The sequence below is a fragment of the Panthera uncia genome (genome assembly GCF_023721935.1).
Source record: "Panthera uncia isolate 11264 chromosome C1 unlocalized genomic scaffold, Puncia_PCG_1.0 HiC_scaffold_3, whole genome shotgun sequence".
NCBI lineage: Eukaryota > Metazoa > Chordata > Mammalia > Carnivora > Felidae > Panthera > Panthera uncia.
Window position 1 is genome coordinate 21,164,769 of NW_026057584.1, and position 12,228 is coordinate 21,176,996.

The 12,228-nt window shown below is 47.5% G+C and overlaps 1 protein-coding gene across 5 annotated transcripts in view; it reads left to right on the forward strand.

Moving 5' to 3' along the window:
* The window catches only part of MREG (melanoregulin), a 61,693-nt gene that overhangs the window by 10,167 nt on the left and 39,298 nt on the right, over window positions 1-12,228 (forward strand). For all 5 annotated transcript variants that reach the window (XM_049614947.1, XM_049614950.1, XM_049614945.1 and 2 more), the window contains one exon: window positions 10,635-10,794. In XM_049614947.1, the coding sequence (XP_049470904.1) occupies window positions 10,702-10,794 (93 nt within the window). In that variant the 5' untranslated portion in view covers window positions 10,635-10,701. The remainder of the gene's footprint in view (window positions 1-10,634; window positions 10,795-12,228) is intronic.

A 12,228-nucleotide genomic window follows, 5' to 3' on the forward strand; every position in this document is an offset into this window, starting at 1 on the left:
GATGCCTGAGTGAGGCTCGTCGAACACACATATTTTAGTTCTGCCGCACCATGCTGGGGGGCCATTCTAAACAGCAGAATCACCAATAAATAGCACAAAAATGCAAATGACGCGGCATTAAATACACCACGAAAAGTCCACTCGTGTACAGGATGACAGCTGACACAAAGAGGCAGAGCATTGCCTTGTTGGACCTCAGCTGGGGACGTGCCCCTCCCTCGGGGGCTGCCAAAGCACCACCAGCATCGGTGATTTGATTTCGGAGGACAGATAAATTTCAGTACGTGGGAAAAGGTACAGATATGGTAATGAGGAGCCTCAACTGTCATTGGGTCTATAATCCCCACCTGACAGTTGAAGAAACTGAGGCACAAGAGCTTCTGTAGCTAGCTCAGAGGCATAGCTGGCTGAGCTGGGAATCAACTCCTATTCTATTCTAGTGCCGTAGAAATAGCAGGGGCCACCTAGTATGCAGGGAGGGGTGTAGCTAGCGGCTTATGGGCTGTGTGCTAGAAACTGTGTTTGACGGATGAGACTTGCCCTGAATCGTTACAACCTGGGATCGAGAGCCACTGGACCCGATTTTCTGATTCAGGCTGGTGAAAGCAGGTGCCTGTGGGAAAGGAAAGTGGTGGGTTTAAGTTATTTGGAAGGCAGTCACCACCAGCTCAAGAAGGACAATAATCCTTTCTTCACGTGTGTGCAGTTTTTCCTTTCGCGGCATGGGCTCCCGTGACCTCTGAGTTGAATAAATTGTCTTCTCCCCTCGGAAGGGCTTTAAAAAATGTTGGCTGAAGTGTTCGTGTCAGTGAGATCTCTCAGCCCGGGGCCCAGATGGCCTGACTCTTTTCCCATTATGTGTGGCAGGCTTCTCCGAGCTAACACAGCTCACCCATGACTTCCTGCAGAACTGGCAGGTACAAAGCCTGGAGCCCTGGGCCAGACGGTGATTCACAGGAAGCGCCTAGAGAGGCACAAAAGATTCCTGCTGCAGGAAGGGGCTGGAAGGATCTGTTGCAAAGCCTGTACATTTACCTTCTTAAAAGAGAAGAAGGGTGGAGGTCAAGGGCACAGTTCCCAGAACAGGGCCTCACGTCCAATGAGTAGGAGGTAAATGCTTTACCAAGAAGTCAGCCCCTCAAGGTTGGTCTAAGGATGACTTTTAAAGGTTTTCTTCCCAGGCCACCTCCAGTGTCCCTCTTCCCCATTCGTGAGTTGCTTAAGTCAATCTCAGTGACATTGGAAGTTCCTGAGAAGATGAAATTTCTTTCCCTTAGGCATTGCATGATCTAGGTTTCCTGGAACTTTTCATTCTCTAGATCTCTTGAAGTGATCTTATCACTCCAGCTTTGTTTAAAAAGTAAATTCTGCTTAAATGTTGGGTAAAATAGGTGTTTGTTTGTTTTTTTTTTGTACTTAGTGATGGAAATCCTTTTTAGTCTGGTTAATAAATACTAGTTTTGTACCAACTGTATGCTGTGCACTCTGTTCTTCTGTGCTTTTTTTAGGGAATAATTTTGGTGAGACAGTGTGTATCTATCAGTGCCTTGTACTGCCTGAAAGGTGGTAAGAGTTTACTGTATTGCCTCTTATTATTTTTTTCCTAGCTTTTAAAAACTCAGGTTTATATGTATAATATTAGAAATTAAAAACATATAAAAATATGTGCAGTATAAACAACACCTATGAAGTGAATATTCTTGTAACCACCTTCCAGGGCAAGAGATAGCTGCCTTTCATCCTGTATCCCCCACTCCTGATTGTATCTAGACCTTTGTGATAGTCATTTCCTGGCTTTTCTTTATAGCTTTCCCACATATGTGTGCACCTTAAAAGTGTATTTTCATTTTTGCCTGCTTTTAAACTTTACCTAAGTGAGACCAAACTGTGTGAGAGCCATCCAAGTTGCTATGTATAGCTTGGTTTGTGATTCTCATTGGTTTATAGGGCATCCGTTTTGTTCATCTGTTCTGTTGGCAAACTTTTGGGTGGTTTCCATGTTAGGGCTATTATACAAGGTTTCGATTTTAGAGTCAGCACATAAGGTAAAACTGTTCATCCTTCAGCCATACTGGTCTCAGATACACCAAGCACGCGGCTGCCTCAGGGCCTTTGCACTTCCTGCCCTGCCCACTTAGAATGTTCTTCCTCCACTTACCTGTATGTGTAACTCCCTCACTTTATTCAAGTCAGTGCTCGAAATCATTTTGTCATAAAGTGCTTCCCTCACAACCCTTTTTAAAACAGTGTCCCCATGCCCTTTCTCTGTCCCTCATCCACCATGTGAATAAAGTGCTTCAGAGCACTGTCACCTGACATAACTGTCTGCTTCTTCCCACAAGACTGTGAGCCTACTTTTATAAGCTTAAATAGCTAAAAAATGTTAATTGGCCTGTGAGTCTGGACACAAGGATTCTAGACTCATTTCTGCCATTCAGAGCCCTGTGAACTCGGGAAACAACAATTCATCATTCAGCAAATATTTATTGAGCATCTTCCACGAGCCAGGTGGTGTTCTAAGCGTTTGCAGTATATCACTGAGCAAAGTAGGTAGTGATCCTGTCCCCATGGGGCTTTTATTCTAGTGGGAGAGGAAGCAGCAAACATAATAGGTAAATTGGAAGGTAAGTAAGTGTACAGGACAAAGAAAAGGCAGAGCATGGGCAGGGGAGCATGCTTGCCATTTTAAGTAGATTATTCAGGGCAGGCTTCATTGAGGAGCTGGTGTTTATTTTATTTATTTACTTATTAAAAATTTACTCTTAATGTTTATTTGTTTTTGAGAGAGAGAGACAGAGTGCAAGCAGGGGAGGAGCAGAGAGAGAGAGAGGGAGACACAGAATCCGAAGCAGGTTCCAGGCTCCGAGCTGTCAACACAGAGCCCGATACAGGGCTCGAACTCACGAACCGTGAGATCATGACCTGACGTTGGACGCTTAACCAACCGAGCCACCCAGGCGCCCCGAGGAGCTGATGTGTAAATAAAAATTTGGAGGGGAGAGAGTGAGGTGTGTGGATACCTGGGGGAAAGCATTCTAGGTAGAAGGATCAGCCAGTGTGACTGAGGAGTTCAGGGAACAGCGAAGAGGCCAGAGTGCCTGGGGTGTCATATGGGGCCTCACAGAACACTGGATGACTTCGCCTTATATTCTAGACTGAATGGGTTTTGAGGGAGGGGTGACGCGGTCTGATTTACATAGTAAAGGGATCGCTTTGGCTGTTGTATTAGGGATGGAATTGGTGGGAGGCAATGGTAGCAAGAGGTAGATCAGCAGAAAAAATAATTGGAGGGATTCTTACATAAGATGTACCGTCCCACCCTGGCTCACCAGATCCCAGACTCTGTGGTGTGGTGTGTTAGTGCCTATTCCTTTTATCCTTGGCTCGGGGTCGCAGGGGCAGAGGTGGACATTTTTTTTCACGTAGAGCCAATGGAACTTTCTGATGGACTGGAGGTAGGGGACAAGAGAGCCGAGGATGACGTCAAAGATTTTGGCCTGAACGGTTGGAAGGATGCAGGTTCCATTATCCAAGCAGAGCCTGCTGGTGGGGAGGCCCGTGGGAGGACCAGGCTCTTGGCTTTGACCACGGTGTGCTCGAGCCCTCTATCACACATCCACAGAAATGGGGAAGAGGCAGGAGGCGTAGGAGCCTGCAGACACAGGTATAGACTTAGGAACCTTCCTCACGTAGGTGGTATTTGAACCCCTGAGACTGGGTGAGGTGACCAGGATGAGTGCGAGCAGAGGAGGGACCAAGGACTGGGTCTCGTTCTCCCGAGCCCTGGCGTCTCCTCAGCCTCCCTGCCCGCCTCACAGGGTTTCTGTCCGGGCCATCTGCAGGCCTGACGGCACCGTACAAAGGCATGAGACAAAATGGCCATGGAAGGCAGGGAGCCCAGGAGCACGGGACAGGCAGCAGGGCCACAGCACAGGCCCCGCGTCGCTGCTTTTCATCCTTCACGCTGAGGTGGGTTGTGACTCTGGCATTGAAGGAAGTCATGGACTTCGGTGGTGACGTGCTGAGAAAAACTCCCAGATCTGTGGAGCCATGTTTACACTGCGGTTAAATAATGGATCTTGTAAGCTTTGAGAAAGAGCCAGAGTATCCGGCAGGAGGGAAGGAAGGAAAAAGGGAGGGAAAGTAAGGAGGGAAGAAGGGAGGCAGGGAGGGAGGAAAGACAGGAAGAAAGAAGGGAATGAGGGAGGGGGAAGGGGAGGGAGGGAGAGAGAGAGAGAGAGAGAGAGAGAGAGAGAGAGAGAGAGATGGAGGGAGAAGGGGAAAAGAAGGAGAGGGAGAGGATCTTGGATCCACCTGCCCTGTCACTGGGAGGTTTCCTTAGAGAGGAAGGGAAAGTTCTGGAAACCAGGGGCTCCATAGGCAATTCAGTTCTTGGTGGGAAATCGGTTGAGGAGTCCTTAAGTAGTCAAGGGGGTGCCACCAGACAGCCTTTGGGGTTTGCCTTTTGAGACCTTTGGCTGCTGTTTACTGGAGATTTTGTGTCTTCACTGTTTTGGGGATTTCAATCTTTTTTCTTTTTCTTTTCTTTTTTTTTTTTTTTAGTTTATTTTGAGAGAGAGAGAGAGAGGGAGAGAGAGAGAATCCCAAGCAGGCTCTGCATGATCAATGCAGAGCCCAACATGGGGCTCAAACTCACAAACCGTGATCTCATGACTTGAGCTGGGATCAAGAGTTGGACACTTAGTGACTGTGCCACCCAGGCCTTCAGTCTTAAACCGGAGAACACAGACACACAGCCTGTCTGTGGGGAGAACAGTAAAGTCACTGCAGCTGTGGGCATCAGCAGCCAGCCTGGTATGCTGTGGGGACTTCCAAAATCTTTTACACATGGTTGGTAGTGAGGACTCATGGAAAGTTCTGGAAACTCTTGGTAAGCAGCCTTAATGCCCACCGGCACTTTGCACCCGCAGTCCCCGGGGGGGAGTCCAGTGTTGCTAGGTCTTGAGTCTCCTGTGAGCTGTAGACGGGTGGAAAGGAGAGACTCTGGAGTGATTCAGTCTTGTGCTCCCCGGTGGGGTTAGGGGTAGAATCATCCTACATTTTGGGAGTGAAAGCCGCTTCTGCTTCTAATGTAACTTCAGAGCCACCTCTCAAATACCCGAGGTTAATAAAATATTTATCATCAGCAGATGGTGGCCAGGGGCAAAACAGCTGCTCTCACTTTCTTTAGAACCTTTTAGAAACATTATATGGGGGAGGGAGAGAAAATGAAGTTCCTGACTCAACCTGCCCTCCCTCCCTGCCTTCTGTCCTCCCTGGGCTACTTGGGCTCAGACCTCAGGGCCTTTGCACTGAATTCTCTTTACACAGTAAAATTCCCTTCACAGTCTCTGGCACACAGAGGTTCCCAAGCTCTCTAGTTGTTTGCTTTGACATTTCTTTCTTCTGGTATCTCCACTCCAAGGGTTTAAAATTTTAAAATAAAGTGGATTAATGCCGTGGGTGAGTAGTGGTACAGGATAAAAGGAGCAGGGACTAGCATGCCAGAGCACAGAAGCCGGGATCCAGTGAGCCAGTTGGGGTGGGGTCTGATAGAACCTTCTGCATGAACACACACCCTCCTTCACCTTCACCTTGACCAGTGTTTGGTTGACCAGATGCACAGGTCAGATTCCACACTCAGGAGGACGGAGGGAGCCACAAGAAAACACCACGGGTCAGAGTTATTGCTCACCCAGAGGCAGAAGCTCTCGATTCTCTTTCCTGTTGTATGTTCCCCCCAGGTGTCAGTGACCAGGCAGTCTGACACTCATAGGATGCCGGGGCAATGCTGCTCACAATTAGGGAAGGGCGAGGCATGGAGAGAACTCTGGAGGCAGCCCCTGTCTGGAGACACGAGCCCTTCCAAATGGGCCTGGTGTTGGCTGTCCTGTAGAGCGTCCTTTAGGTGTGCAGATTAAGCAGGAGAGGCTGTGTTTTACATTGGCCGGAGCCACGCATGTTCATGTGTGAGTGTGTGTGTGTTGGGTGAAAGAGAAGAGAGAGAGAGAGACAAAGAAGGAGGGAGAGAGAGATTGGTTGTTAGAGGCAGGGGAACTTGCCAGGGAGGCACCTGTCATAATCTCAAAACATACAAAGAAATTGTGGATTGCTAGAAAAGTGGCTAGGGTATTCATGGTCAAATGTTGTCGGTTACCGATTATGCAGGTGGATACTGGCTAATTTCTAACCCTGCTTTTGGGAAGCTTTAAAAAGGTGACCACAATGAATTATGTCTGAGATTTCCTTTAATAGGTCACTTTGCTGCTTTCGACAAGTACTTTTATTTGTTTATTTTTTATTTACTTATTTTTTTGACAAGTACTTTTGAAGCACCTTCTTTGTGCCCGACCCTGCCAGGTCATGTGGAATGTCAGAAGGTCCAGGGTACAATCTCTGCCCTAGAGGAACTCACCAGCTCATTGAAGAGTCAAGACTTACACAAATGAAACAGATTCGGGGACAAATAAAAGAGTGGCTTCAGGAAAGTACTAGGGTTTCGTGGCCCGAGAGGGACATGTACCATGGCATCAGCAGCCATGGCTGCAGCTTCTATGTGCCCCTGGGGTCTGGATGCCAGGAGGGGACGCCCCTGGGGAACTTGCCAGTTTGTGCAGGGAGCGCTTCACACGGGTAGCTGTTATCTGAGCCGCTCCATTCGTGAGTGTATCCCCGTCACGGCATTTGGATGTCACATCTGTGACATGTACTGTTTGGAGCCACCCCACTGGGGACCTCATGCTGGGAGGACGCTGTCAGCTGGCTGCCTAAGCAACGAAAGTCAAGCAACTCCGAAGGCTGGTCCCTGTCTGCAAAGCAGGATAGTGTTACTTACTCTTCTGACCTCAGATGGTTGTGTAACAGGAAGGATGGGACGTGGAAGCCCTGTGCAAAGCGCTGTGTGGTGCAGAGATGGTGTGTCAGTGGCCGTAAAATCTGTCAGGCGGAAAACAAGTGATGACGGTACCCTTTGCGTCACGGGCACCTCTCCGGTGTCTGCCTGCCCTTTGGTATTCCTCTTGGCCCAGCTTTCTGTCTTCCTCGGCTCTCACCTGGTCTTTCCAATCACCCCACTATCCCTGCTTTTTAAGTCTAGCTATCCCCGTGAGACCTTTCCTTACTCCCCAGGCTGTCGAGGTGATAGAAACACAGGTGCATTTCTCCCTAGTGTACATGTCCGGCCCCATCCTTGTTCCCAAACCCAAATCCTGACCCCTCTCTGGCTGCCCTGTGAGCTCAAGGTCAGCCTTGGCCTCCCTCCTCTGTGCCGTCCCAGTTAAAGGCATCCCTGGCCCACATCCGCTTTGACTCTCTCCTCGCACCTCCGGGCTGCGTGCCACAGTGCATTAGCACTGCTATTGCCTGCCTCAGCTGCACTGCGGCGCGGCCTCTCATGACCGTCCCTGCCCCGCTTCCCCAGCCACACCGTCGTACGTGCTCACCCCAACCAGTATTTCACATGATGGGGACACATGTTTTTATTAGCAGAACTCCACCTCCCCAAAGAAACCTTCCTTGTAACCCCAGCAAATGAGATTTAAATTGAGCGGCCGTTCTTGTTGTGGCTGGTTTGTGGGCTTCTGTCTTTCTCTGCCAGGGGAGCCCTGCCCATCCCCTGCTGCACTCCACCCCCACAGCCGCTCCCGGGCCCCTGACTTAGGACCTCAAAGTTCAGGCCGTGAACACCACACCTACTGTCTCTTAAGCCTCCTAAGCCTTGTCCTTGTTCCTTCTTCTCCAGAGTTATTTCTGAAACCCAGACCCGACAAGGCTCAAAATCCCCTTCACTTTTTCACGGTTCAGAGACTAAAGCCCGAGCCCCAGCACTGTCATCAGTCTGACCCCAAATGACCTTTTCTTCTTCCCACCCCTTCGTTTCCCTGTGTGCGTGCTCCGCGTGGTGGAACCACTCAGGGACGCTGGAAATTCCCCAGCCCCGTGGGCCCCTCAAGCCTCTGTGTGCTGCTCCTGCTGTTCCCTCTGCAAGAATTCCTTTCCCTGGGCTTCTCTTCCTGACGACAGGCTGTGCCTTCGTCAGGTCTGGGTTAGATGTCACCTTCATGAAACCTTTCTTGAACTCCTATCTACACACAGGTTGTCACTCCTTCTCTGCTCCTACGACATTCTGTTTATACTTAACTTTTTAAAAGTTCACTTTCTCATTACATTATAGTTACGCTAAGGGCAGGGGCAATGTCCTCTTTAGTTTCAAGTCCCCCTGAAACACCCAGCCTAGTGCCCAGTATACAGCAGGCATCCATTCCATGTTCATCGAATAAACAACTGAAGGAAGGAAGGAAGGAAGGAAGGAAGGAAGGAAGGAAGGAATCTGACATGCTCGTTAAAGCCCAGGTGGCCAGGGCACCGAGGCCTCATTTGTGTCCTCTTTCATTGGCTCACCACTCTTAAGAAGAAGGGCTTTCTGCGTTTCAGCCTTTGCATGTCGGGCAGCCTATGTGAAGGCAGGGAGACTCTGATAACAGTGTGGCTGTGCTGTGTCTGCTTCCCCACAGGTGGCCCCTTTCTGGAATGCTCTGACCTCTTCGTCCAGTCCCAGCCCCTACACTCCACCATGCAGCTTGAGGGATTTGAGGGTCCGGTGTCTCAACCCTCTGTCTGATGTAGATAGCTGGCCTCCTGATGGCCTTGGTGCGAAAACCCCATCCCCACCTTTCCTCCAGTTTTTACAAGTGGGTCCTGGCCAGCTCTCCTAAGTCTGAGTCTCTGATTGGTAGCCTGACCCCCACACCCCTGCTGCTGCTGAACCCCATTTTGCTGACTAGTACTTCGCTTCCTATTACAAGATTTCCCCAGTGCTAGCTTCTGTTTAAATCTCAATATTGACCTCCAGCCCGTCTGTCAGCTACTCCTATCCCTCCTTCCCAGGGGTCGTCTGCTTATCTGGGAGTCTTCTTCTGGTCCTCCTTTGTCATTGTCTCACGTCACATCTGCAGGTGTGTTGGCCACCCCACGATCACGGGACATTCTAGAGCTCTGCTCCAGAAAATGACAGCCCTCACCATCCAGATGAACAAGCCGGAGAGCTCCTACCTTGTCCACGTTCCCGAATAGTGTGCTTTTCTCTACACCACTGTTCTAATCCTCATACCTGTCGTGTCTCACCCAAGTTACCTCTCTTGCATGTTAATGAATCTCCCAGATCCACTCTCGGCCTTCTAAAGCGTTCTCCACACTTTAACCAGAAAGGACTTTGAACATGTAATTCTATGCATGTCATATCACATCCTGTTTGAAGCCCTTTTACATCTTACCTTGCTTTTAGGAATAAAAACCACATTTCTAGTCAATGTTAGAAAACACTATGGCCAAATCACTTTGTCACCAATGTTCTCTTTCTTCCAATTCCTACACCCTGCTCCCTCCCACCCCAGGGCCTTTGAATGTGTTGTTTCATTTGCCTAGAACATAGTTCTTTTAACTTAAAGCTCAAGCACCCCTTCTTTATGATGTCTACCTGATGCTTTCTCCCACTGCCTCTCAAGGCTCCCTGAACTCCCCCTTTATAGCACTTACCCGTTTTTCATTATATAGTCACCTGATCATTAATGTGTTCCCCTCCCTGGGCTGTGAGGTCCAAGGACCGGGATCATGTCTGTTTCACTCAGTTTTACTGAGCCCTGTGATTAACATGAAGTCAGCGCTTCATACATATAATTAGATGAAGGAAGTAGCCTCAGCATGACCCGCCCTGTGCGTCCCACAGAAGGTAACCAGGGCCATGTACAAGCATGTCCTGAGTATGACACTTTGCGGCTCACCTCCTCCATAAGCCCAAGCACGGATACCACCTTGTGAAGGGTAAATCATTAAGCAAACATACAAGAAGGGGGCTACTGAAATTCTTACTCAACATCCATATTGTTTACTGGAAGTATTTGGATATGCGTATTTTTACCACTTCATTTTCTGGTAAGGAGTTTGGTGGCTATTCCGTGCCATTGTGCTCTAAATTTATGGTGCTTCCTTGAATTCAGAGCCGGTGAAAGGTTCACCTCTTCTTGTGAATTGTTTTCTTCTTTTACTCTCACGAGAATTTTATTCTCCCATTGGATTTTCCTTCATGTTTTTGTTGCTGGGATATGTAGTGCTAAATTTCATGTTTAACATAGTAAAATTACCTCTGCCCAGGTGTCTGGTCTGTTCTCTGCCTTTTTCAAAGTTACTTATTTATTTTTATTTGTTTATTTATTGCATGTGTGGGGGAGGGGCAGAGAGAGAGAGAGAGTGAGAGAGAGAGAGAGAAAGAATCCCAAGCAGTCTCCGTGCTGTCAGTGAGGAGCCCAACTTGGGGCTCAAACTCATGAACCGTGAGATCATGACCTGAGCTGAAGTCAAAGAGTCTGACGCTTAACCGGCTGAGCCACCCAGGCTTTGTTCTCTGCCAGTTTCAAAGTGATTTTTAAAATTGTTCTATTGTGCTATGCTTAATTATTGGAGACAATAATTCATACCTTGTCATTAGAAATATATGTATTTATATATTATGTTTTATATTATAGGGTATATAGTGTACCTTTTATTGTTATCATATGTTATATACATGGGATGCATATGTTATATATATTACATACATTATGAAATGCTTATACCCTTTTTTTTTTTACACACCGCAGTGATAGCAATCCATATTCTTCATTTGGAGCAACGCTGGTGAGAGATGATGAAAAGAATTTGTGGAGCATGCCTCACGATGCGTCCCACACAGAGGCAGACGACGACCGAATCCTGTACAATTTGATAGTCGTTCGAAATCAGCAGGCCAAGGATTCAGAGGTAAGCAAGCCCCTTTTGAGATCTTGCTGTGTGCCGATGACAATGGCCAGTAACACATAGCGGTGAGTGAGAAGGCCAGCTGGGAATAAAGAAAAGAAGGAAAGGGGAGATGTTTGGAATGAGGGCAGGTATTTTAGCAGCCTGTGGTTGCTAATTATAGCTGGTCCTGGTAGACCGGCTCGATAAACAGATAAGACTGACTTCCAGTTATTACCTCAATTATGCAAGGGTTACAGAAACAGCAAAGCAGTGTTGCCGAAGGTGGTGAAGACAGTTTATCATCTTGCATGGCTTAACCGGTGCTTCTGTAATTTTTCCGGTTGTGTAGCAAGCCACAGTTAGAAGATTCAGACTGACGCTGAAGGATATTTTGTGTTATCACTAATTGTGAATCAGTGGAGCCTGAATTCGTTTTATTTCTTTTTCCTGTTTATCGCTTGTTAAATTGTGCCTCTTGATTAAATGGCAGCGTATCATAACTTTTGTGATGAGGCATGAAATCCATCTTTTTTTTTTTTACTAGCAATTTTTAAAATTATTACTTTTTTAGAGCAGTTTTAGGGTTTTAGAGAAATAGAGCAGAAAAGTGCAGCCACTCCTTCCAGGGGCCACAGTTTCCCTCATTATTAACGTCTTGCACTACGGCAGTGACTTACATTTGTTACAGCCAGAATTGATACATTATTACTAGCTAAAGTCCACAGTATGTCAGGGTTCACTCTTTGTAGCATATGTTCTAAGGGTTTTGATAAATGGATAATGGCAGGTGCTGGAAACACTCCTAATGAACTCTTACCCCCAAGTTACTGGTACAGGAACACTAGAATATTGAAAAGGAGAGAACTCTAGTAAGTTAAGAGGGGGGTCATGTTTTATTTTCTTATTATAGTACTATATATAAATACAATATAATATAGTATTGTGGGTGTAATTTTCCACATAATACTACCTAGGTTTTCTCTAAATTCTGTGTTCATCAGTTAGTTCTGAGTAGATATCTGTATTAACTATAGACCTGCATGTTTTACTTTGTATCTTATAGTAACTAAGAGTAGGGACATTGCAAACCCCAGGCGCTGGCTCTGAAATCAAGTACCAGAGAGGGTGTATGTGTGTTGTTGGGGGCAGGTGGCGGGAGATGGGGGGGGCGTAGTCATCTGTTCCTTATCTAGGTTTCTTTATTTTTGCTAATTAATTGCTAACTATTCCCCCCCCCCCCCCAAACATGCATTAGCAGGAAGTGATAACTTTTAGAAGTTCCATATGTGCTTTATTCTGGTGCGGCTTGGATACTTTTGGGGGTTAGAAGTGAGTGTGGAGGGGGGCATCGCAGGGTGGGGGCAGGGCTGAAAGTTGCCTCTGGTTTTTGACGCCTGGGGGGAGGGCGGGCTTGGAAAGTCCACAGGGGCTGTTGATGAGAGTCCTTTCTTGGGT